This window comes from Buteo buteo, chromosome 25 (genome assembly GCF_964188355.1).
Source record: "Buteo buteo chromosome 25, bButBut1.hap1.1, whole genome shotgun sequence".
Classification (NCBI taxonomy): Eukaryota; Metazoa; Chordata; class Aves; order Accipitriformes; family Accipitridae; genus Buteo; species Buteo buteo.
The window spans coordinates 3018116-3044732 of NC_134195.1; the positions used below are offsets into that span (position 1 = coordinate 3018116).

Here is a 26617-nt window from a genome sequence, read left to right on the forward strand (position 1 = left end):
CTTTCAGGATCAAACTGAAACTTGTTATTTTTGTGAATATGATGGACAGTAGTTTTTCATGGATTTGCTCCTCATGGCAGAAAAAGCCATTTCTACTGCTCACGCCCCTTCTCTCTCATTTCATCCCCATGCAACAGATGAAATCAGAGTTGGAGTATAATACTCCATGAAAGAAGGGCAGCACAGCCTTTGGCTGATACTATGCTTGCTGTGCTAGCAGAGAAACTACAATCCTGTTCGTCCTCCCAACCACATCTGTCCCTGGAAGTCATGGCTAAATGCTAATGCTTTCCCAGGCCCATGGAAGAATGTTGTCCTCGTTCAAGACATGGCATGCTGTTTGTGTGGTATTTGCTTTTCCTCTAGAGAAAGAGTTACTGAAGCATTTTTCTTACACTTGTGTAATATAAATAAATATTTTTGGATGCAGGAAGCTAACCTTTCCCTAACCTTTGGGAGTTGGTGTCCAAACTTCCTTGGGTTTGCCAGAGTAATCAGAAAGGCAAACAAGCTGATGGATGAGCTTTATTCATTGACCTGTCTGCATTCCTGCCTAGCTCTGCATTTTAACTGGTTGTGTATTTTGGGTCAGCAGATTTATACAGCGCACACTTCATTATCCAGCAAGCAAAGAATACTCAGAAGTGATCTTAAGTACTGCAGATCTTTCTGCAATTTCTGGGTTATTCCTGAATGGGTCATAAAGGTTTAAAATGCAGTGAAGATGAATCAGCACAGATTTCCGCTAACAACTTAAGTAGCCTTTTGCTTTTAAGTTAGCATGGAAAGAGGGGATGTCAATGGGTGAGTTTGCATCTTCTCTCTTGGAAGTGGTCTGACTGTCATATTGGGGAGTACTTGAGTGCTTTTGAAGGCACAGACCAGGACTAGATAAGTAACAGAAAGTTGAAAAAGGCTTTTTTTGCCAACATAAGTCATTCCCACATTTTGCTCTGGGACAGACATCTGATCACAGAGGACGCTTCAGTCATCAAATCCTCCCTAGGCAAATATGGTCTAGTCCTGAAACTGAGGTATGCAGCCTCTAGCCTTCAAAGTGGCCATTCGCCAAGTTCAGAAACACACATCTTCCATCTGGCCAAGGATATTTCATTGTGTTCTTCCTTTATATCAGCTTGTGGGAACTGTTACAAGCAAAATATGAAATAAGAGCAGTGAATGTATCTTTTGCAGTAAGCATAAATGGAAAATAAGGCAAAAACAAACAGTGGAAATTACTTCCCCTTTATGCCTTCATTTCTTTGTTATTCTTTGTTTTGCTTTTGGGGTTTGAAGTGTGTGTAGTAAGTGGCATGCTTAAAGTATTAGCTATCTTACTTTGTTTTCACTATGGACATTGTTGAAATCCTTTAAAAAGAAAGTCCCATATCTTGAAGACGAATAGCAAAGTAATTCTTTGTGCTGGGTAAGAAACTGTACCATGAAAAAGAGTGGCTGGACCATTCTTATAGAGCAGTACTGTCTGACATCAAGCAAGGAAGTGCTTAAATGCCAGGGGTGATGTCTCCTTAAAAGAGGTGACTGGTACAGAGAAAAATATACATACATAGCTTAGTGGCAGAGTGAGGAAGGAAAATGTAACCCTGAGGAGAGCCATTCTGGAAAGAAAGCCAACATGGGGGTGTGTGAGCCGCTTACCCAAGTGTCTACATTGGCTTCAGCTCCACAGAGCTGTAAGCATCTGGCATGGGGACATGGGACATGGTGCCTTCACGCTTCATCCAGACTCAGTACCTTTTTGGCTATTTTTCTCTTTACAGGAACCCAGACCTTTGTATAACAAAAGGTGCCAGTTTTATTCAAGTGGAATAGGATTCCTATACGATGCCTACCAGACAGAGGTAAACAAACTCACCTCATCGTGTGTTCATTGCTGCTATGCTTTGAGGGGCTGGGGAGGAGGGAGGCATGTGTTTGAGAGCATGTCTGTGCATGTAGGTCACGGGTTGATAGAAACCCGACTGTTTTTTCTCCCACAAGTGACTCCCCGCTTGTCCAAGCCTCTGGTGATTGCAAGTCATTACAACCAGTGAGGTTTTGAGTCATCATCAGTGTTTCTATCCAGTACATTACTCTGAGACTGGAATGTTTCCTAGTCCATCTATACTGTATAATAGCTGTCTGGAATGTATTTGTCACATTGGCATCTTTCTCTTAAGGAGGTTTTTGTAGACTTCAAGTGGAATAGGAAATATCTAAATTAATCCATTTGCATTGTCCAGAAGACTTCAAATCTCCTCTGTATTTATCCAGCACAGGCCAAGAATGTCAGCGGTTTGAATACAGCTTTTTTATTATCTCAATGACATTAACATGGTCGGAAAAGTGCCCATACCCAAATGGCTAGCCTCCTGAGAAGTCCAGATTTAGTTTCTTTTCCTATTTTTCATTTTGTTATTGTGGTAAATTGGTGGGAGTGAAAAGAAAATCAAGCAGAGCAGGATTGAGAACAGCTAAACCCAGATGTCCTTCATCACCATTCCTCCCATGGCTGAGAAACAGTGTATGGGGAATGTTACCATTAATAATTCTAGACAGCTTAGCAAAGTATATTACCAGGGTAAGGAGCTAATACTCCTTAAATCTTGCTGCTAGGGCACCCCATTGTTGATTCCAGAAAATATATGACAAAAATATTTCATTGACCTCCTTGCCTGAAGACCTACCCAGACAAACTTATGATCTGTGACAACACCCTTTCCTGTAAGTTTTAATCCATCCTCTTCTAAAGTGTGCATGCACATTCAGACACAGACATGGCCTGAGAAATGCTTCTGATTCCTGTAATAAGCCTGTAGCTGGTGTCACACTGACCACAACTCCCTGCAGGTGACCCCAGCCTTGGGCTTCTGGCCAGGCAGGCTTCCCCAGCTCTGCAGATTCTGGGAATGTCTAAAGTTGGGCCACCCAGAGCTCCTTGCTCTATTCTGGCAAACCCCCCCCATCTTTTAAAAGTGTAGTTAGTTTGTAATAACATTCTTGTCTGGTTGTCCACTGATCTAGAGTCAGCACGTGCTAATTCCTAGTTAATGATCCGTGGCATTTTAACTTGGCTTTTGCTTTTCCAAAGTTAGCCAGCTAGTGAGCAGGGGACATGCTCTGCGTGTCAGGCAAACACCTAACTAGGAAGGCAGATTGTTTACTCAGTGCAAGTTTCCTTTTGATTGCCATCGCTAGCCTGTGAGTGGTCTCCAGCTCATGCAGTTTGCCTGTTTCAGTTCTTCTCTTTGCTCAAAGCAGAAAGAATTTAATTTTCTTGCAATTATCATGAGGTGAGAACATCTCTTCAATTGGTGCTGAGGGGATAGACAGGCACAAACAGCCAGAACATGAAAAAGCTAAATGTCTGGTCACTGAAATGAAATAATAGATCTTGACATGCAGAATACCCACAAATGGCCTGTTTCCACCACCCTTGCTCACACCACACAGTAATTTGTTTATTTTGGTTTATTCACTGTTCTCCTAAAAAGGAGTGTCTTGCTCTTTGCATGTTTTAAAAATGCAGTGATAAAAATAGACAACTACAGTAACTCCCCTAGCCAATAATGTGTCTTGCAGCTGAGAAGCAGCTAAAAACATGTTTAAGATCTTGCTGATCTCCCTCTTTTGTACCTCTAGCCTTCTGCAGTAAAAAGGGGCAAACTGGCCTTATTGATGCTTGGAGAGGGAAAAACTACTTTTATTTCCTATCAGAAGTGGTCCCCAAAGCCATGCATCAGAACAAACCACCCTTTTAGCAGCCCACTCCATCTTATGAAGCCTTCCGATCCCAATCATGCACGTGTAATGGAAAAAGGGCATTTTAACTATGGAGGTGCTAGCCATTTTGACTGCATACAGAGGGTGAAACCCAAATTCTTCAGTTCCACTCAGTGCAAAAGCACTAGGGCATCCCAACAAAATGGCTGTGGTAGCGGATGCATTGGCACACTCTGCTCCAGGATCAGTTTTCAAACTGCTTTCAGAAGTAGCCAGGTGTGATGTTTCAGGCAGTTCTGAGTGGGATCTTGATTAAGCCGACGCAGTCGTTGATGGTAGCACCCTCCTCTTCTGCAGTAAATTGCAGCTTAGGCTGAGGACGGCTGCAGCTGAATGTGACTTCAGGCCAACAAAGCACTTATGTGAAATTCTGGTAAGTTCAGACACAACAGAACAAGATTGATGAAACGAGGTCCTATCTCAGGGTGAGATATTCTTGTGACAAGTGGATGTACCTGTATCAAGCTGTGAGCTCCATTTCCAGATTGCAACCTAGACTGAGACTGTCCTTTTATAACCTAACTTCCATTTTGGGTTAGAAGAGCTGATTTGTATGAGACACTAACCATAGGTACAGCCTTGTCCTGGGCAGCAAAGCAACCCCAAGGCATCATTTTAACTTCCTTTTAACTTTAGCTTTGTCACCCAACTTCCACTGCTCAAGCAAATCCTGCTAAGGACAAGTGTGGCAAGTCTGACACCAGCTGCAAGATGAACTTTCTCTGGTGCTGAGTGTGTGTGTTTAAGGCTTTGCTTGTTGCTGGGGACAAACACGTGAGGAGTGCAGACTCATCAACAGTGGCAGTTTTCACACTAAAAAGGATGCACAGATCCAGAACTGAGGAGCTGAGAAACATCTGGTTTAACATCTTCTGTGGAGACTATCCCACAGACAAACACATTCATGGCTAAACAGGACTGTCTGACAGAAGCTTTTCTAAAGCAGGCATGTATTCCTAAGCGTACTTCTACTTTTTCATTATGAGGAATTTTCCATTCAATAATACATTTTATTTGCATTTTGCGAACAAAATACTTCTCAGTGGTTACAGTCCACTTTTTTCTATCAAAATAAAAACTATAGAAAGAATGTATTTTCTGACCTGCTAGCTTTTAAAACCTGACAGTTCTCCAGGATTTCAAAGTCAATAAGCTAAAAATCTCAGGGAAAAAAAAAGCCTTACATATAAAATATTTCAATTGGTCTGTAGTGCCAAATAGAAGTGATTAATGCTTACCACACTTAAGGAGTCATTAAAATGATTTCTTGTCTGGATGGAGAGTGGCTTACGTGTGCCTACTTTTATTGTTCTAACATCTGTCCATCCCTGCAATTCCTGCTCACACATATAAACCTTTTCAGTTTTCTATTCAAGAGCCTGCAGCAAATGGCACTTATTTGCTGGAGTGCTTGGATCTTTTCTGAGCAGTTTTGTTTGTGGGTTTGGAGATTGTTCTTCTTGTTGTTGCTAACTATTTCCTTCTTCAGGAGGGTGTTACTGAAAGGAGCGAGCTCCCATTATTGGAAGCTGTTCAGATAAATTGGCTTCTTTGCCCATTTCCCCACTACAATGGAGTGGTATTCTTACCCACTTCAGTGGCTTGCTGTGGTTTATCTCTCAAGACCCATGGTCCCTGCATCACAGCCGTAGGGATCCGCATCTCACAGCTGCAGACTCTGGGTCTCAGCAAAACAGCACCAGGCAGTGCAGCAAAGGGCTTGAAAACTCTGGCAGCCCTGGCTGCAGGTCGCTGCTGGGGACTCTGGGCTCCGTGGGGCAAATGCCCCAAGAGCCTGGGGCTGACGTCCCAAGTGAAAGTCCTGGGAGCTCAGGGATGTCCTTCTGCCCTGCAGTCGTGGATTTTGGAATCTCAGGATCTTTCTGCACAACAGGTAATAAAACCTAACACTGCAGTAGCTGCTTCTTTGTGGTCAGTACGATGATTCATATAACACTGAAACACTGAGAATAAAAGTCAGTCTCTTTTTTTTGGGCAGGTGACATGCTATACCTTAAACAGCAAGTGCCAGCTGAAAGTAAAGAGCAACACGTGCTATTGCTGTGACCTGTACAACTGTGAGAAGTAAGTACCTGTGTGCAGTCAATAGCCTCTGAGAAATCCTTGGCTGTTTGTCCCTCCTTTTAAATGTTGGGGGGGAGCAGGGGGGTGCCCTTAGGCCGGGAGAAGCAACACAAGGGACTTGTATGCTGAGCGATCCAGTTCATCCACGATTGAAGTCCTGATGCCAGCAGAGAAGAGGTCAGGGGTTGCATATTAGTGTTGGCATTATTCCAGTTTCTTTTTCTTTAAATATGGCCAGAAGCTCTTTGCTGTGTGATCAAAATCAACCACTCAGTCATAGCTCTGTCAAGATTTACTGTTGATGTTGTAGTGCAATTTTCCCATTAGATTTAATGAATCCTTTTTTTTCCTAGCAAACTGGGGGAAACTGAATGAATAGGAACATAGGTGTCCATGAGCAGAGATCATGTTGTAGGCATATGCAGAGCTCTTTTGTTACCATAGGCATGGAATTTTGCTAAATTGTCATAGGATAGATACAGAGAGTCTTGTGAGTGTTTTCTGAAGCTGTCCATTTGACTTCATCATTACCAAAGCATGAGATATCAGAAGATAAGAAAGGAAATGTCTGGAAATGCTTACAAAGATCAGCCAAAGGTTAGCACAGGGTTGCCATGCATTAATTTAACAGGAGTTAAAAAGGTGATTAGGAAAACTACATCACAGTAAAGTCCAAGGGTTTATAATGTGGAAGACAGATGAACTAGCACAACTGACTGGCCACCTGGCACACAGAGATTTCAGCTGCAAGCAGCATCATGTCTTGCTGCATACAAGAAACTGGGGAGAATTTCCCAGAGCAGATCTTCTACCTGACTCACCCTCTGCGCACCTCAGTATCATCTTATCATGCACAATCATGCAACCTCTGCAACCCTCTACAGTTCAGTTCACCCACAGTCAGTCTTCTTTCTTTCCCTCTATGTATTTCTCATCTTTCTTCCTTCTTATGTCTCCTCTTTTATTTTGGTTTTGCCTCCTTTTCACATGCTAGCAGCCCTGAATAACCTCAGTCCTCTGTAAACCTTGGCTAGCGTGCTGCCAGACATGAACATTTTAGGTGTAGGGGAATGAGGCTGGCACAATGAGGCTTCTACACAAGGCTTCTGCTCTTGCCCAGATCCTGACTCAACTAGAGAAGCAAAATGAAATCTGGGACTAGAGAGAAGTCCTCTATGCATGCGTATTTCTCATGCACACAAGAGACACAAAGTGAGTGCCATTGTCAGCAATCCACAGTGCACAGCAAGATTTTATGGCACTGGCATGGACAAATCTGGAGTAAAGAAGCAGTCTTGCTGCTCTACAGACTTGGCAATTCCAGTTCGTAGGACAGCTACAGAGAAGTAGGACGAGACACAGTCTCACAAAGTGACTTTGTGTCAGTCATGCAACAGACCGGTACACAGGCAGGATTGCGACTCAGATTTCCTCAGACTCACGGCAGCTGAAGCTAGAGGTTTATTTAGTTAAGCAATGTCTGGGCTCATGATAGGGCTTAAGTGAACTCAACGGTAGTGGATCTGCAGTGCCAGAACCATGCCCCACAACAAATAATTGGACATTTCCAGGAATTGCCGTGCTCGGCTTGGTTCTTCCCAGAAATGTTGTGAGTTTCTCCATGCTGATACCTTCCTCTGCAGAACTTTCCCTAACCACCATCCCCACTTACTGCCCCATGGAGGAACAGAAGAGTGAGCACAAACTTCTCACTTCTGGTTTCCACCATAAGCTGATGGCAATTTCCTAACAGCGCAAAACCAGACTTGGCATTTAAAACATCTTTCCAACTCAAATAGCTGCTCTAGGAGCTCATTAGTGGGCTAGCATTAAGGCAGGTACTGGAAAGAACCACAGGAAACTGTGGTTTCAAATTTTGCAGTAGGGTATTTCTGACTTTCAGCAAGACAATGAGGATTGACTTCACAACATGCCTGATTTACAATAACCGGTGCAATGTAGGAATAGAAACAAAGATTTCTGGATAGTACATTCCATAGTGTAAAGGCACAACTTTATACTGTACTGTTAATTTGGAACCGCATCTGTTAATTTGGAACCACAGACACCATAAACAAATGTAGCCAGCTGGCAAAATCTCCCTTCCTGTGGTTGAATTAATGCTTAAGCAACTTGCCTTTCCCAGTGTTAAAGATGCTAGCAGATTTCCAGGTGAACTGGCAAAACAAGCAGTGTGAAACATGCTTTAGCTGGTAGCTAAATGACAAGGGCAGCATCCATATACCAGGACTATGCCTGTGTTCAGAGACCCTCAGAAAAAAAAAAAAAAGAGTCCCTGCTGGTGCACAACAGCAATCAGCCAAACTAGGGTTGGTATTCGTTGGACTACGTGTCTAATGCTGGCATTAACAGAGCCAGTATTTGTCTACAGTAGAGCTTTCTCCAGTTCATCTGAGCACTCTTTGGTGGGAGCATGGATGAAGTCCTTTGCCAAAGAGGAAAGTAAGCAGGAGGGATTCAGATCTTCTGGTGCTCTGTATTACATGCAAAACCATTCCCACAGCAGTGACGTTGTCTGCATTCCCTTTCAGTTCAGAGCAGTCTGCCAGCTACTATGAATTTCTCGGCGTGAGCGGCTGTCAGGACGTGGTTCACCTCTATAGGCTGCTGTGGTCCTCCACAGTCCTCAACATCATCGGCTTGTTTCTGGGGATTATTACGGCAGCCATTCTTGGGGCATTTAAAGACATGGTAAGGCTCAGTCTTTTGCCTTCTGTGAGGACTTCTGTGCTTGTTGGTGTTATCAAGCGGGTTAAAACCAAGGAAGCGTAAGTGTAAGAAGGAGGCACTTTAAACATGTTGCCTGTGTGATCTGGGAGTCTGGAGTCATATCTTTAGGCTAAGCTGTTGCCAGCTGCTCACAGCTAAGTAGGTCAAGCCTGGTCAAATACATGATTGGAAGGGAAAAAACAGGCGTCTGTTTGAACAGATGCTGGCAATTCACTTAGAGGCTCTTTTTTTCCCTCTAATTCAGCACTATACATGTGGGCCAGCACAGAGTTTGAGGACGCAAATTTGTAGCTAACATGTAAAACTCAAGTCCTAGGTGTGACTATTTAACCTTATGTAGATCTTTTCCCAAGAATGGGGATTAACTCAAGTTTTTATTTAAATGGTTGTAGTCAGGTCACATTAACCTCCTCTTGTTTCCCTAAGGGATGCTATCCTCTAACCGCTCCCTGTGCCGCAGCACCATGTGCTGCTGTGCACCACTGCATTCAGAAGAGGCCGTGTGCTAGGAGGGATTCTGTAATACAGTGCCTCGTCTGCCTACATTTTCTGACATGTTAGAAGGGTTACAGTGCCTCGTCTGCCTACATTTTCTGACATGTTAGAAGGGTTACAGTGCCTCATCTGCCTACATTTTCTGACATGTTAAAAGGGTGAAGTTGCTGTTCCTGGGATTATCACTGTCAGTGGTCATGTTTGCTAAAGCACTGCCTAAAGACCAAGTGGCTTATGATTTACTAGGCACTCAGAAGAGTAGATGGTCCCAGCCCAAAGAGCTTCCAAACTAAATAGGCAGAGGCACGGGGATGGGGGTGAAGTGCAGGAGCTGAAGGGAGCTGTGATAGCAGCACAGGTCATCTTAGATCCATGAGGTTTCTGGTGACTGTTCCAGAGGAGAAAACTAAATGGAAAGACAGGGGAAAGGAAAGAAGAGAGGGATGGAGCAGGGAAGAGAAAGCAAGAGAGACGGGTGAGGTGTGCACTGGGGAGGGGGCAGACTAGAGAGAAGGGGCTGCTCAGAGCTGGCAGCCAGTGAGCCAAGGACCCGGTGAGACTGGAGGCCATCCAGGCCCTGCTCTGACCCCCCAGCATCCCTTAGCAAGCAAGTCCAGGGTATCTACAACATGTGTCGGGTGCTTAAAACCACGTGACAGAGCAGAGCCACATGAATTATTTGAAATTCACCTTTGTTAAGTGTTGCAAAATGCTTGCTGGAAATATCCCTCTCTCTAGCTTAAGGCAAACAAGCACACTGAGCCTTCGCATGTAAGAAATGTGCAGCTGCGCTGTCCTTTATGTGAGGGGACTCTTGCAAGGAGTTGATAACAAATTGCAGCCAGCCAGTGAAGAGTTGCAGCTGCTTGATGGGAAGGAGTGGAAGCAGCTTTCCCAGCTTAATTCATCCCCTCCCTGTGAAAAGAGGAATGGCAGAAGGGGAGCAGAAACGATGACAGTGGGAAACAAGGGGAAGAGCTACATGAGGAGAGGAAGGCAGGAATCATCTACAGTAAGTCCTTGGTAGAACACTACAGCTTTCCAGCGCTGCTAAGTATTTTCCCCTGCCTAGCAGATGGCTGCGAGTGCCTCCACGAAGGGCACCTGTGGGAGTGGCTAGTGCTCCCCTGAGGTGGGGAAGGGTGCAGGGAGCCAGCCGGAGTCCACCTAATCGTCTTACACAAACCGAAGCTTACGTGGGATTTGGGCTGATGCTTCGTAGCAGGGCGAGCTCCCACACCTCTGTGCTGTGCGGCGGTCGTCACTGCACTGCTTGCATGGGAAACCAGGACTAGGAGACGTTCCTGGGAGAACTGGGTTACCCATAGCCTGGCACGTTCCCTTGCTGGGGTGCAGAGCCTGGGTCAAGGATAAAGCTGTGCAAGGAAATTGCAGCAGCTGTAGATGTGCAGCTTCCCCTCAGCTTGGCTAGAGCAAGTCTGTCGGGGCTCCAGCTACAAACCTGATCTGAACAAGCAGTTTAATGTCTCTTCTGCAGCGGGAGGAGAAACAAAACCCTCGCGAGCTTAAGGGAAAGATGAGTTTGTGTCAGTGACCTTAGCACAGGAGCCATGCTATGCTTGTGAAAGTGTTACTAAAGCAGCAATCCAAAATGCAATGATTGCTCCTTGCTCCTGCCTGTGCTTTTCCAGGGTCCTTCTGAGTGACATCCTGGAGCTGGTTTGCTAATCTGCTGCTTGCTTTCGTTATGAAAGGAGTAACTCTTGGGGGAAGACGAGGGCCAAGAAAACATCAAGCTGAAGAGGGAGAGAAGGGGGCATGGGACTGAAATAAGAAAAAATCCCCTTCAAAATGTGCTGGAGAACAATTTTCTTTCTTTCAGGATGTCACCTTTCCACTGAAATGCTCACTGGCATTTTGCAGGGAGAGCTGCAAAGCCCTCTGAAAGGCCTCAGGGCATTGCTCCGAGGTTGGCTTCCAGAAAACACAGAGCCAGGCTGACTAGTGAAACAAAAAAACATCGTGTTTATCTCTGGGGAACGCTGGCAGCCAGAACATGTTACAAAGGGGAGAGTTTGCAAAACAGTGCTGTTGCCTCTAAACCCATCACATTTCCTGGACAGAAAAAAAAAAAAAAAAGTGTTGTTTTGGTTGTTGCGGGTTTTCTTTCTTGTGACAAATTCCCTGCAGACCCTGGCATGCTCCCCGCGGTTTTGCTGCCTGCCAGAGGGCTGTGCTGGCTCAGTGGGAAACATTTCATCCTCTCCTGACCCCCAAGGTGTCAGCTCTCAGTGGCTCCCGTGTCACCCATCTGGCCATCCTCTGTGATCTGTTGGGTGCTGGGGGAGCTGCAGTGGTTGCGATGTACCCTCCTTTTCAGATCTACAGTGTGCTGGGATAGAGGACAGTGGCTAGGCAGCTACCTTAAAGTCACCTTTAACAAAAAGCAGATTAAGATGTAATGTCAACAGAAGTATGTACTTGGAGTATCCAAAATGGTAAGACACTGTGATTATTTCTTACAGAAGACAGAGATGAAGAAATGCATGGAAAACTTCACTTGCTGGTTCTAAGAGTTAATCTAGAAACTGCCTTCCCTGCCCCGGTATTCATCTGGTGACTTGTAGATGTTTTCCTGACACACCTTGCCAAGGAATCCGCCTGCCCTGAGTTTAGGGTTGCATTAATCAGATCTACTGATGGTCCTGGGGGGGGGGGGTTGCTGGCTTTTTTTTGTTCAATTAGTCTCCTGCTTGGAGTCCTCAAGGGAATCTGAACAGATTAAATATCATTCCCTTATCCTCTCTCCCCTTCTCTCACCCTGCTCTAAGAAGGAAAACAAAATGAACTCCTAATTACTGAGCTACTTGCCATGTGTTCCTGTCTTAGCACTCCTGCACCTAAAGGTGCAGTCTGATGTTGAAAGTAGTTGTGGCTCAGAAATAAACACTTTGGCAGCAGCTTGCATGGCCGGGTGGGGGGCGGCCAGAGAGCCCCCACAGCATTACCTGACTTCCCCATGGCTCCCTGGCGGTTCACAGCTCCTTATCTCTTTGACTTGGGTGGTGATTCAGTTTAAAATGTCTCCACCAACCCTTCTATTTTGTGTGATGAAAGCATCTAACCAGCTTCAGTTCCTGCAAATCATTGCTGGCTCCAGGCTGAGACCAGATAGCTTGATAACAAGGTGCTCTGATCAGTGGATTTGGGGTGGGTGACTCCCCAAAACTGTCTTCTAGGACTGTCATGATGTTCATCCTTAGCAATCAGAGAGTGTTGCTGCTGCGGACGGAGAGAACGTAAGAGGACCGAGAGGTTCCTGGGAGAAGGACAGCAGCACCCGAAGGGACCCACACCAGAGAGTTGGTGACAGACGCAGAACAGGCATCTGTGCATCACGCTGGGCAAAAAAGAGCGTTTCTTGCCACCTTTAGGTCCATAGCCAGAAGGATCTGATCACAGCAGGGCCTCCCTCCTCCCAGGACGGGCACTGCCGCTCTGGCCACGGACCTTTGGTCTGAGGCAAGCTCATTAGCTGCTTCTTGAAAGGCAGCATCTCTCTGTTTCTCCCCACCGTATCCACCCAGCCGGGCAGGTAGGAACGTGATGTTTTGAGGAGGGTACCTTGAAGATAAGAGACTTGTCTTCTGCCATGAAATAGGCTCTCTGCTTTCGACCCAGCCTTTCTCTGCGCCAGCTCCTGGGGTGCTAAGTGTCTTCAGAGAGCTAAGGCATAGATAGTCAGGTAACCTCATGGGGTACGTCAGTGACCTAGACGATGTTTTTCTTCTACAGACACAATTAATGTACCTCTTTCTCAATCACAGAGATCTCACGCTATCCCCAGAGGATGCAGTGATTTATGTCTCTCACTGATAAAACTGAAAGGAAATGCCAAAAAAACCCCCCAAACCACCCTGGCTGCTGCTTTCAGCATTTGTTTGGCAACCACCATATTTTATTATTTCAGTAAAAAGAAAATTCCATGCTCTCATGTAGAGGAATCTGCTAACAAAAACAAAGGAGAGAAAAGAAACCACTGGATTTGTCTCACTTTGCAAAACAGAGGGACATGAAAATCTTTCACAGAGCTCTACTGTCCTTCACAAATGGTTATATAGCACAGGGTTTTAGGGTTTAACACAAGCCCCCTTTCACATTTAGCTTTTGCTCTTTTTTTTTTCCTCCCCCAGTTGTATTAGCTGGTTTAATATGAGCTATTACTTCTTCCTGCAAAGCTCCTCTCACATTGCAGTTAAGGGACATGCCGATAAAGCCATGGGATACGATGAAGGATTTTCTGCGGTAGGAATGAGATATGCACGTGGGGGGTGGTATTGGACAGCCAGCAGCGAACTCCATTTCACAAGCGAGAGGGAGCTGTGAAAGAAGAGCAAATGGTCTGGAAAGGGAGACCTTTGTAGATCTGTGTATGAAAGCAGAGGGAAGAGAATGAGGGCATCAGGTAGTTGCTGTTGGAAAGAGTCTGCAGCAGATTGTGAAGGACTGGGTGTTTGGTGCTGGAGTGAATAAGAAGAGGCGGTCAGAGCTACATGCTGTGCTCTTGAGGGTGTCTCGGGTCTGGAGTCCTGCCAGTGCTTCTGTAACTGGTGCTAGGGAAGCACCAGCCGTCTTTTTCCAAGGGAAGAAGATTAAAATAGCTGTGTATTTCTGGTCAGAAAATTCACTGCAGATACACCCTCCTCTCATTCTGTCTGCTCCTTGTTTTCTTGTAGTACTGGTATTGTGCTGGAAAATAGCAAGTTGTTAAATTGCGTAGCTGCTTGTGTTAGGACCAGTTCCTGCTCCAGCCCCTTCTGCACCGTGCTGATAAATTGTTGTCTTCTGTGCTCAACAGGTACCTCTGTCCCAAATTGCTTTCAGTGCTGCGCCTCCTCCTCAGATCCTGTACAATCCTGCCCAGCAGATCCTGACATATGCTGGCTTCTGTCCTTCTGCAGCAGCTATTTCTACGTATCCGTCCTACCCGTTGCCTCTTCAGGTACAGTACAAAACGGCACCCTTCCTCCTTCATCAGAAAAGCATAAGCTGCTACTGAGTACAAACTCTGCAGTGGTAGATCTTGGCTCCTGGGCGTTTGAAACAAGGCAAGGAAGTTGGATCCCAACTCTGGGATGACTTAGTCTGGGCCGAGTGCTCAAAGTCTGTTCTCAGATCTCAGCTTTTCTCTGGTTGTCCTTTGGACTCTGTCTGCTGACCAGGAATCCCAGTGTGGGATTAGAACCGGGCTGCAGCAGTCATGAAGGTGAACACAGCCCCCATGTTGGGCAAGATAAAGCAGCAACAGAGGCACTGAGGAAGCCAAAGGAAGCATCTGATACACACAGGATTTGGCAGAAAAGTTTACACACCTTAGCCCACCTTACTCTTAATATGGAGATAAGTAGACTAGGACTCATCAGACAGAAAGGAGACAAGAAAGGGGAGGAAATAAGATGTCTGTGAAATAGGGAGTGTTTTTACACACCAGAGAAGATTCAAATGCCACAGAATGTTGTGGAAGAGTATAAATGAAGGGTTAGGAACCTCAGCTGCTGTTAAATACAGGGATTCAGGTGTCACTTGCAGCCCAGCAAGTCCCCACATGGCTGCCTGCCACAAGAACCAACGGGGCCTCATCAGAAGATGGAGCCCTTTTTCTTTTAGCTTCCTATAAGCATCTGCTACACGCCACCGCTGGGAGACAGGTACAGAAAGCTGTCAGAGGTGCAGCTTTCTCCCCTTGTGGGAGGGGATGCGACATGAGCTGAGTCAACACTGCTTCGCCTCTTTCAGAAAGATGAGGTGCAAGTCGGGCTCCAAACCTGTGCCACGTCCAGCCAGAGCTGGCCTGGAAAATGCAGGGAGTGGTACTGAGGATGGTGTTTGCTTTTTTTTTTCTGCCCCCAAGTGAGGTGAAGAATGTCGGGTGAGCTGGTAAATAGCTGAATGTACTGGGACCCTAAAGCAATTGTAGGAGTTTAGGGTTTTTAAAGCACAGTAAGACTGTTTTGTTCTGTCCAATGGCTTCTTATACTTTGGCTGTGTAGTGCTAGACCAATAGGTACCACAAGTTTTGCAATACTTGTTAACTGAAAACACTGCGTGTTTAGCATGAAGTAGCTGTGGACCAGCTCCCCACAGCCTCCTGCGCTACATCTGCTCGGGGCCAAGAAGCTACCAGGCACAAGTACTGGGACATGATGATCATCCACACCAGTGAATTGTTAGCATGCTCCTGGTATGGGTTTGGCCCAGACCACCTAACAGTCTCCCAGCAATGCTCAGGAAGGGGTCAGAAGCCGGCAAGGGCAGTTCCCGGTAGGTAGTGCGCATACAGTCACGCTGGTTCGGTGGTAGGAGTTCAGCCGTAGGGATGTGATATGTGCTGTGCCAGTTGGCTTCACAGCCAGAGAACAGTCCTTGGCACATCTTATTTATTAACATAAATGGGGCCAGGCACTTTTGGAGACCATGGGTTGAGAGGAAAAAAAGAATATCTCTTTTTGTTTGCTTTTAGCTGAAAAGCTGTGCTGTTCTGCAGAGTTCAGTTAGCACGTAGCCAAGAGTAGAGAGAGACGGGGATAAAAACAGATGAAAGAAAGCAGTTAAGCTGAAAAGATGCATGTAAGTACTCATGAGGATCAATTGTAACTGTTCAGTCCTGTGTCCACTGAGAAACAGAAATATATCATATTTACCCCAAATTCTTAACTGCATTCCAAAACAGAGTTCTCTTCCTAGATTTCTGCTTTTTCTAAGAAGTGTGTTCATTTGTCTTCTCTCCGTTTCATAACATCCAGAGGCAGACACCACCAGCTGTCCCCAAGCCAGGAGAGGTTAGCAAGAAGCACTGGGCTCCAAAAGGGAAAGCGCTTAATCCTTTTCCTGGGGAGGGGGGGAAGAGGCAAGCCGCCTTTCTGCATGTATGAGCTCACTATGTTGTAGTTTGGAGAGAAGTAATTTCTGCATCAGTATATGAGTTAAAAAATCATAATAACCTTACTCAAAGCTACAAATAGTGAACATTAGGAGCAGGCCAAATTAGGAACAGCCAGAAGCTTAACCCTTATCCGCTTCCATTACTTGAGAGCTGGGGGCTGAATCCATGGGGCTGGAGGTCTTCATGACCCATCTAAGTGCTCCAAGCAGTGCCCAGCTGCTGGATTCAGGCCTTCATAAGCCCTGCTCAACTGGTCCTAGTCCTTAAGGCAACTACGGGCCCTGGGGCTGGGATTCATCTGGCTAAACGCAGGGGCTGTCGGCACGTAGGGATCTAGGGCTGCCTGATCATGAGATCAGGTAGCCACACGGCCTCTGCTGCCGCTCCGGGAGGGTCCAGGTCCTGTAGTCCCCGTGTCACATCTGTGTGGATGTCTGCGATATCCCGTGGCATCCCAAAAGGATTGAATGAATTGAGCTCTAGCTGTCCATAGTGTAGGAGAGCCTGCCTGAGCTGGTCTACCCTTTAAAATCCAGAGAGCGCCACACGTGGATAATCTCAGGCTAAAGATGTACAATATGAGTGCTACGAATGCACCCCAAAGGCCTTTCCACTGACGAGGGGTGGGATTCAGTTGCTACATGTCACTATGTTGTGCGCATAGATATCTACATTCTCGAGCCTTCAACTGAGACACCAAAATCCGAGGCTGAACCCTGTGTCCTAGGGGTGCAGTTCAGTTGCCTAAAGATACGGCTGGCTGATGTGGGCTAAGGTCTACACGAGAGTCACACATACTTCTGGAGCAGCTGGCAGAGGGTGCCCTTGGGCATCTCAAAAGGGATAATGTTTTTGCTTCCACATAGACCAAGATCCACACAAGGGCCCCGAGACACGCTTCTCTTCTCAGCATTCCCTTTGGCTCACCGAAGGTTTGGCTAAACACTGTCCCTAAGCCCCTGCATTTCACGTCGTCCTGTACCTGCCCCCAGCTGGGGCAGGGTCACACGTGCCAGTTCTGTACAACAAAAGGAGCAAAACCTTCTTCATCTAAGAGTTAGGGAAGAAAAAAAGTGGATTGATGCCAGTTAATGAAGTAAAGCAGTTAGCAATCAATTACCAACTAATAACTCTAGTTTGAACCCTCACCCTAACCAGAGGAAATCCACAGCAGTAGTTCTTCCTCCTGGGAACATATCCCACCTTGGCTTAGTCTGGCATGCAACACGCCTAGCCTAAGCGCTGCCCCCACTTGCCTGGACCGGAGCTCCGTTACCTCAAAGACTGTGAACCCGAGTTCAGCTGTGGCTCCCACCATTGAGCACATTCATTCCTAATCTTCTGCTGAATCCAGTCTCTCACTGAATAACTGCTTGCTGGAGGGGCAAACAGTCTTTAAGAAAACCACAACCTGAGCTGGGGGAGTAAACGCTCCTCAGTTCACCTCATGCTTCCTCGTCCACAAGCAGACGTCAGCCAAATGCAAAAAAGAAAGGGTGGTAACAGGAATGCATTTTTGACAAGGATGTAACCAGCATTTCTTTTGTTTACTGTGGCGTGTGCTAACAAAATCACTCATCCCTTACTGGTACAGTTCAGTCACAACCAGTCTTGGGAACAGGCCTGCCAACTGGTCAGGTAAATGATTAGCTGTGCAGGGACTGGTGGTGATGACAGCAGTAAGGGTTGTGCCAGTCATCCCTGCCAGAGGAGAACGCGTTACAGAAGCAATTCCAGGCAGACAGATGGAAACAGTGGCTGCAGTTTGAGGGGGGAGGGAAGCAACAACTCCAAAACAAATAAAAAAACTCCTCAAACCACCCAAAAGCACAGTAACTACGTTTGGAGCTGACTAGCTAGCAGGTCTGTCTGTACCTGCACTGCCTCCTGCAGAGTTAAAGAAGGGCATCACTGACCTTCCTGCCAGGACTCCCCATTCTGTGTCACCCTGTTGTACAAAGGCAGGACAACGTTCTCCTCGCCACGGGGGTCTGACCCACGGCAGCAGCCCCTGCTCACCTGGAGCCCCACAGAGAAGCCAGGCCCCGTGGGCAGGGGTCTGCCAGCTCTGAGATGCCACTGCCCAAGTGCCAGCCCTGGTACTGGCCTTCTAGATGGTGACTATATGAATTTTTTTAGCAGCAGGGAGCAGCACTTACTTGCCCGGATTTTTCATTTCCCTTGAAAAAGATTCATGATTACTACTTTTTGTTTTGTTTTCTTAAATTCCAAGCACTTTAGGCCTGAACCTGCGGGGAGCTGAGCACACCTCTTCTGGTGAAGCCCATGGACTGGCATGTGAGGGGATGAGTGAAATCCTGACCCTATTGAAATCAATGACAAAACTTGGTTTAAAGCAGTGGTAGGATTTTATCCAGAACATTAGTCCCTACATGCATTCTTTTGTTTTAACAAAGTCTGCTTGTTCCTGAACATGGGCTGCTTCCTAAGCTCTATTTTTCATGCCTCTTTCAGCCAAGGCCCCTTTATAGCTGAGACAGCCAAAGTGAAAGACCTACAGGGAGACACATGCCTACCTGTAAAATTTTCTCTTAAGAGGAGTCTGCATTTGGCACAGGAATAAGACCTTGAATTTATGCAAGTATTATAAATGAGATTAATTATACCTGGGATAATTTAAATTTCACAGTGATGCCTGGAAGCGAGCAGCTACACGTAACCTAATCAGCCAGTCAGGTGCAGTGCCTCACCCAGGAAGCCAGAGCATCTTTTCCTGCAGAAATTCCTGTTCTGCTCCATTGCCTAGCTGTATGCGCAATGTCTGTTAGAAGTGACTGGGTTACAGATGGAATCTGTCTTGTTTCACTAGACACCATCATTGCTATACTTAAGCAGGTGCTTTAAAACTAAAGTGAGTGTTGTGCTGCAATACATGGGAAATTTAATCATGGGACTTTTATATAACACGTAGATGGCAAACCCTTAACGCAGGGCTGCAAATCGGGTTGTAATCCTTTACTGAAGAAGGTATTTTTCTTTGTCTCTCTACAGCCTGCCAGCAATTTTCCAGGAACATCATCTACTGACATTTCTTTATCAGAAGAAACTCAGCCTCCATCTCAGTCCAGCTCCAGCTATGGTCTTCCCCCCAATGCTCCAGCCCTCTATACACCAACTTACTACTTGCCTGGAGAAAAGCCTCCACCATATGCACCATAGAAGAAAGAATTGATTTTAGGTAGCTGGTAGGCTTTTCTTTTGTTTTTAAGAAACCTCTGGAAACTGTGCTGTGCAGGCACTAGACTTCCCAAAGAACCCACCGCAGGGTGTGTTACGGCCACTCTGCTTTTACCCGCATCTCACTGTGAGCAGAGCAGAACCCTGGAAAAGGAAGGGCAGGCACGTCACTGGGGGGTGACCAGTCACCGCCCAGTTTGCCCGCAGTCAAATGCAGTGTTGCTTTCTGGCTACCATAAGCATGAGATGTTTCCTTCTCAGTACACTGCCGAATGAATTTTCTTCAAGAGGAGAAATGAAGAAAACACTCTGGATATGTGTTCTGCTTTCATAAATCAGTATAAAGGGGTTCTAGTCTGTGTTGTCCGAGTGGGTAGTTGGGAGCTCTCCGAGTCAATATTCTGGGTAGGAAGAGACCAGGTGTTTGTTTGCTTGTAGCATTTATTTAATAACCCTTTTTGGTGAAAGTGTTGTACCAATAAAAGTGTGGCGATTATTTTACAATAAAATTGACTGTGTATATTTATACTGTACCTAAGGCTGTGTGTATTTGTGAGGACAGGAAAACAAAAGAGAGGAATAGTTCCCTCTTTCAAGTTTCCAACAGAAAGGTTAATTTTGTTGGGACTATTTTATCAGAACTTTGTGCCAGTCTAGTCTGCAAAGTAAAATGTCATGTCAGTGTGCTAAAGGTGCAATTTCCAGCCAGGTATTTTAAGCTGCACTTCAGTGTTCCAATTAATTCCTTTCTAGTCAAAAGAGGACCGCAACCAAAACCATCCTGTGTTAAACTCCAGTTATTTAAACTGATCAAGACCTGATCCAGGCATTTTACAATGACTGAAAGAGAATGGATGAAGAGTCAGAATTCCTTCATATTGTTTTAAAATTTTCTCCTATTGTATAGAGACAAAAATATGTTGACAAGGCTAAGCAGCAATACCTGTCGCACTGCCACTGACAGGAACAAAGTCTTGTCCCCGTTGTGTGCACCCTGCGCCCTCGCTGTGCATCACATTAGCTGGGATCCATCCGTCTTAGCACACGGCTCCGTATTTCGGAGCAGGAGTGGCTACACCAGCATGAAAACCCATCAGACCACAGCATCCCTTCGCTGCATTTTGCTCCTGCAGGAAGGGCAGTGGTGCTGCTTGCTCTATAGATCTTACAGTCTAGACAGCCATGAAGCTATAGAAATTTCCTGAAAGGCCAAAGAGCAAAGCAGAGAAAGGAAGGTATTTCTCATTAACTTTATAAGCAGCTGCTTCATATTATGAAAATATTAAAAAAAACCTAAATAAACAAAACCAGTGTACTTGACAGTTTCCTTTGAAAGGAAGTGACACCATCAGACCAGTTGAAAATAGAACAAAGAATGATCATCCTTTTACATAATACTTTCCACCTTTCAAGAAATTTCTGTCAATTCATGTGTTGTACCTCTATGTATAAAAAGCAGATTCAGTACTAATACACATAAGATCAGAGGTTAATTTATATGGACTGTAAAAGCCATATTTTGTTCAATTAAGAAGGTTTTTCTGAGATGCAAAGTTTTAGGCCAGTGCTGTTAACATCAGTGACAAGGTGCCTTAGGTGAGGTGAGTATATGAACCTGGTTGAGAGAAACAGGAATTGGAGAGGAGACCATTACTGTCCTTTTAAAAATTTAACGCAACCAAAATGCTTAGTTCTTGTGCAAATGCACGCTGTGAAGAGCACAATCGCCCTGATCATGACATAAGTGGAACTACACATTTACTTCTTATTACTTGCTATGAATACAACCAGGGGACCCACCTGCGTTCCTTTTGGGGTTTCAAAGCCCAGAACAGACTTGCTGCCTTTGAGTTGAGCACCTAGACTGCTAACAGAGCAAAAACAAAATCAATGTTTCTCTTGGGTTGAAGCACAGTGACTGAGGAGGAGCGGAGGAATGCTTATCACTTCTTTCCTCTTTTCAGTGGTATACAGAAGCAGCTTCCTCTTCCTCCAGCGTGGTACTGCTGTAGGGTATTAAAAACAATCCAGCTTGACACAAAAGAACCCCCCCTTTTTTGTCATTCTCCAGACTTACAAATTCTGGCTTTCTCTTCTAAACCACACTTTGGGTCAGGGTGCATTGTGGTCTATGCAAAATACCTTCACATACATGCACACATATGCAAAGTCCTGGAGAAATTTTTGCTCTGAATTAGATTGGTTTAGAAAATGGAATTAAAGTCTTATACACATAATATTAAGTCTGAAACTGGAGAGTACCATACTGTACCACAGGATTCACATTTCCAGGATCCAAAATAATTCTGGCCTCATAAAGAGCACCACTTACATTAACACAAAGGTCAGACATGTTTGTGATTCATTTATGCCACATGGTAGTTTTTTGGGATCTACCACAGAAATTATACAAAAATGTCAGACATATAAGACTATTTTGCTAACATGCTTCCTCTGAAAAGAACAAAGTGAAACAGGGTTTGCTTCATCTACTTGGTTTAAAAAATAGGTGTCTTCCAAGTTTGTACTGTTTTCATTAGAGCTACTCCAAGTTGAAAAGATGTGAGATGTGTTTTGGTAAAGGACTAAAATATCCATGAAAAACACACAGAAATATAAACCACTGCAGTGTGGAAGTGCCATTAACCACAGTATCTTCAGGATTCCCGGCTCTCACTGGAGATACTAACTGATGTTTCTTGGCTTCTCCATCACACAAGTTGATCCAGAGTCATCAACTCTAACAGAAAGCACTCTCAGGAATAACATGGTTTCCCTTGCTCAGTAAAAAAAAGCAAAACCATAGAACTACTTCTGGGTTTTCCTACCCAGGCACACTCTGCCGGTAAGGTATTACTGGCTAGTGAGCAACTATCCTTTCAAACTTGCATCTGGTCACACCTGAGCGTAAGAGTCTTTTGACAGGTCCTTCTGTAAGTGTAAATGAGTACGTTGGTTGAAAGCGATAGAGCTCTGGTCTTTTCTGCCCTACTGCATTACTGCTGACTGATTTGGTCACGATATGGAGCTACGATGTCATGCTGTCTAATGGCTAGTAGAGTACCTTCCATTTCTCTGCTAAATAAAGCAGGGATCCTTACCAGGAAATATGTTTGGGATAGTCTTCCCCCTCTTCCATCCTTTCCTCTGGGACCATTATATCTCCACAGCTTGGTGACAGATGTTGTCACACGGGTGGATTATTAGGATAATCTGTCATCTCTGTATTTGATTAGGCAAAACATGGTGTAGAATGACCAGGAACAACTTACAAAAGACCTTGTAGAATTAGACCTTTTCCACATTAACTCTCGGAAGCATGGGGTAACTTTAGCCACCCAGTATTCAGATTTCCACCACAGCATATACCTATCTTTCTCAGTTCATTAATCTGACACAAGACAATGACCAAATAAAGCAGGATTTAAGCGACTCAAAGCAGGCTAGGCAAAGCCCACCCCAACTTCACAAGGACAGCTTAAAAGTTGAATGCATTTTATGGCTCTACAACCTCTCCTGAGTAAACCCCCACGCATATTCTCACCACACTGCAATTTGGCCTGGCTAAATCTCACGGTCTCAAGCCTCTCTGCTCCCACTAAGCTCACAGTGAATGAGCCAACCTAAAAATTAAGCAGCAAAAATATATCATTGCCAGATAATATTCCCCAATTCTTGACACCTCATCATTTGCTTCAGCAGTTATTGACACGAAAGCCATATGGCTTTCAACTTACTGAGTCTTTTCTTCTAATTGTTTCCTGCTGACCCAACTTTGTTTTCTGTTTTCTGTTGACCGAGTTTTTCTAAAGGTCACAACTGAGTCTTCTATCTGTGGTACCAGAAAGAGAAACTCTAGCAGTAAGAATAGCAGCAACCATTTGCTCTCCAGCCCAGAAGATACACAATATTGACATAAGCACGTAAACCCCCCCACCTCCAAACAAAAAACCCAAACCAACCAACAAAAAAAACCCCACTAGTGTAATCTCCACATCGGGCATAGCCTGAGTCATTATCTCCAAATAACAGAATACAGAATAATCTCAGTACAGGTAAATTAAAAACTTGTATGTAAATATTTTATTCTCTCATATTTTGCAAATCAGAAAGCAGTGTTTGGTAATAAAAAATAATACAGAATTATTATTTTTTTCTTCCAGTCCATGCTCATATATTACCAGGTTTTCCACATTACAGATAAAACTGTCTCTTACAGTCTGAAGATAACATTCACTTCCGGTATATTCTGTACTTCTGGCTTATTTAATATTAGTCTTCTGAACTATTTACAAATATATTACAACCTTTAAACCTCAAAGCAAAGGAGTATTTCAATAATCAATCTGACATAAGGATCAGTAGCTCCTACGTAACTTCAGTGTTTAAGAGAAACTATACACGCAGTGCGGTAGGTCTGAATAATTTATATCTTTAAAAAAAAAGAAAAGCATTGAAAGTTTCTGAGTATAAAACTTTCGCATTGCAGTGGTACCTACTGACCCGCCTCGACTGGAGGACAGGAATGTGAGGTGATGTCACTGTGCTTGTAGAGAGCCTCGTCTAAGTCCAGTGCCTTGCTGCTCAGCTTGACGGTCATGCAGCCGTGGTAGGACGCGGTGACCGGAGTGGAAGTGACAGGAACGTCTGTGTGAAAGGGGAGACAAACATCTCTGATGGCTCGTTTTGAATAAATACCTGCCCTACCTATGCTCAGATGGCTATCACTTCAATGAATTCAAGCTCTCCTCTTCACTCTGGGATTTCTACCTCCCCCCCACGCCTCTCACCAGAAGGCAAGAGCACGATTCCAGACGTGGGGAAAACGCCATCTGCTCTCGTGCCCCAAAGCCCTCCTCCCAGGCTGAACCCTTCCTCAGCTGCTCTGTGTCTCTGCAAAGCCTCCAGTCCTGATAAAACTATGTGCTGCACAGCAGCAAGGCTTCACTCCAGTTGCACACTGTGTTCACGCTGCTTTCCGTCTCGATGCTTTCCCTGTCTCCATCTTTGGACCCTCTACTTTGTCGTTAGTGGAGTTGTTATACCTTCCTCTAAAGCTTTCCCTCTCTCTTTTCAAAATATCTGCCAAAAGATTATAGGAAGAACTTCACAACAGGAAGGATCCTCCTGTATGCAGCCTCTACCACTTGCCAGACTCATCTTTACTGTGATTATGCTGTGTATCAGCACAAGGAGGTTGCTGGCATTTATCAGAAAGGTGTGGGAATGCATCAGTTGAGTTGGTAACGCTAACGCAACTGATTTTTTTCTATGGAGATCCACTGGTGACATCATTTTAATCAGTTTACCAGAGGCAGAAAACAAATAGCAAGGAAGAAGACACTAAGTACAACCCAACAGACTAGAGGAAATTAGTCAATCTTATTACTAACTTCTGTAACATCATATACACCCTGAACTTAAATGAACAAAAACCCCCGCACAGTAACATGAAAATTTACGTGAACTGTGTCCTCTACCCTTCTCCAAAGGTTATTAGTTTATTTACAACCCAAAGCCAACCCAATCAGGCTGGTTGTGCAATGGAAAGCAATGAACGTCTCAAAGATTATTTAACTTCACAGTAATGCAGGTAGCTAAGTAAACCCCTTATCTTTACACTGAAGCAAGGACAACTTGAACAATAGGTTGTCCTGTTGACCTGAGTTTATATGCAATTTAAAGGGTTCTGCCTGGAGACACGCAAGGCCAAATTTGAAGCTGATGTGATCAAACACAGTTCAGACTCTAGGACTGAGTGACAGAAAGAACATTTGTGTGGGATCTGTAAGCCACAAAGAGATACAAAGAGATTCCTGGCTGAAAAGTACCATTGCTTGGTAGTTGCTTAAACTAATCACTTTAGCTATTTCCTACTCCTCCCCATTTACCAGATTTTATCTGTGAAGTCTGCTTAAGAGAAGGGGGCATCTGTATTGTAGCACTTCACATGAATGTAAACTAAATTTTGACCCAGAAGGTGATGAAGTGTTTGCTTAATGGCTTGAACACTCGTCTAAGGAGTCATGCAGATTGCTGTTAAACATGCCACAGGGCTGACTGAAAGACAGTGTGGGCTTTCAGATGGATTTGTAAGATACTACCAAAAATAACTTAAAAAAAAAAATTTCTTTGTGTTATAATTGCAAATCAGGTCAAATATTTAATTTCCTGTTATGACTAGAAATGGATCTGTCTGAAGTGTGGTCCTGTAAAGACTCAGAAGACTTGTTTAAATGCTCCTTCACCAGGTGGTATACACATTGCCTGGAAAAACACCTATGCTTCATATAAATTACATTATTTTGGATTTACCAGAACTGAAAATACCATAGAAATGGTAGCAAATGCCTATATGGTCCCTCTTCTCTCTTGAAACTCTAAATAATATTTCTTCCACATCTGCAATATTAGCTGGGTGGGTGGGACATAGTACATATTTTGACACAGAATTCTTTCTTTATTTGCAGCAAATGGAATAAAGACATTAAGTGTGACCACTATACTTTGTTTTTTCCACAGGGTATGGAAGCAGGGAAAAACCAAAAACGACGTAATGTTTTCAAAATTTGAATGAGTGAAACTCACTTAGATCTGACCATTTGGTATAGTTATTTAACCCAGAGTGATGAATCCAACCAAAGTGCTGAAATGTTTATTCGTTTGGCAAATGACAAGGTTTCTCGATGCAAGTGCTGGGTTCTTCTCAATGGCAAAAGCAGACCCCAGGCAGAAATTCCCATTGCTGAGCTGAACAGATCAAAGGGGGAAAGTAGCTAAACCTACAGAAGCCAGCTGGGTCTAAACAGCCATAGCTATGATATCTCACACTTAGTTCTGGCTAATTAAAAACTGTGCTTCACCCAGCACGGTTAGTCCAAGTGAACCACAGAGAACTCGGGACAGCGACAGAATGGGATTGTTTTCTGAGCTGTGAAAGTCTCTGCTGTGCGTTTCAGAGCTACTTGCAAGAAAGTAGGCGATCTCTCTTGCTTGTGCAATGGCCAGCTCAGCCAATTCAATCTGACACTGGAAAATGCCATATTTGGGGGTTCAGCCTTGTTCCTGCCAATGTGTGAACGTCCCAGACTGTGTGGCCTCCCCCTTTTAGGTGTCACTAGGAGCCATTTACATCATCGGCATAAATACTCCGTAAACTCTTTTTCCTGGTGGGAACAATCACGCCATGTGTCCCAGCACACAGGGCACTGCTTCAGCCCCTACCAAGAGGCCAACATTGCTGCCTCTCCCTTGCTTGGGCAAGCAAGGGCAAGATTTTGCTTAGCTGCTGGCAACAAATTAGGATGTACTTCTGTGCATCAGAGACATAAGAGTTTCCTTAACTGCATTCCTCAGCGGTAGGGACTGATGAACCAGTTCAGCCAGAACAAGAAACAAATC

At 44.8% G+C, this 26617-nt stretch overlaps 2 protein-coding genes across 5 annotated transcripts in view; one reads left to right on the forward strand and one right to left on the reverse strand.

Moving 5' to 3' along the window:
• Positions 1–19747, forward strand: part of TMEM255B (transmembrane protein 255B) — a 71821-nt gene extending 52074 nt beyond the window's left edge. For all 4 annotated transcript variants that reach the window (XM_075057241.1, XM_075057240.1, XM_075057237.1 and 1 more), the window contains 5 exons: positions 1782–1862; positions 5783–5868; positions 8421–8580; positions 13934–14077; positions 19031–19747. In XM_075057241.1, coding sequence (XP_074913342.1) covers positions 1782–1862; positions 5783–5868; positions 8421–8580; positions 13934–14077; positions 19031–19198 — 639 coding nt within the window. In that variant the 3' untranslated portion in view covers positions 19199–19747. The remainder of the gene's footprint in view (positions 1–1781; positions 1863–5782; positions 5869–8420; positions 8581–13933; positions 14078–19030) is intronic.
• A 3519-nt stretch (positions 19748–23266) lies between these two features.
• The window catches only part of GAS6 (growth arrest specific 6), a 41130-nt gene continuing 37779 nt past the window's right edge, over positions 23267–26617 (reverse strand). Inside the window, exon 15 of the mRNA XM_075057361.1 lies at positions 23267–23863. Coding sequence (XP_074913462.1) covers positions 23712–23863 — 152 coding nt within the window. The 3' untranslated portion in view covers positions 23267–23711. The remainder of the gene's footprint in view (positions 23864–26617) is intronic.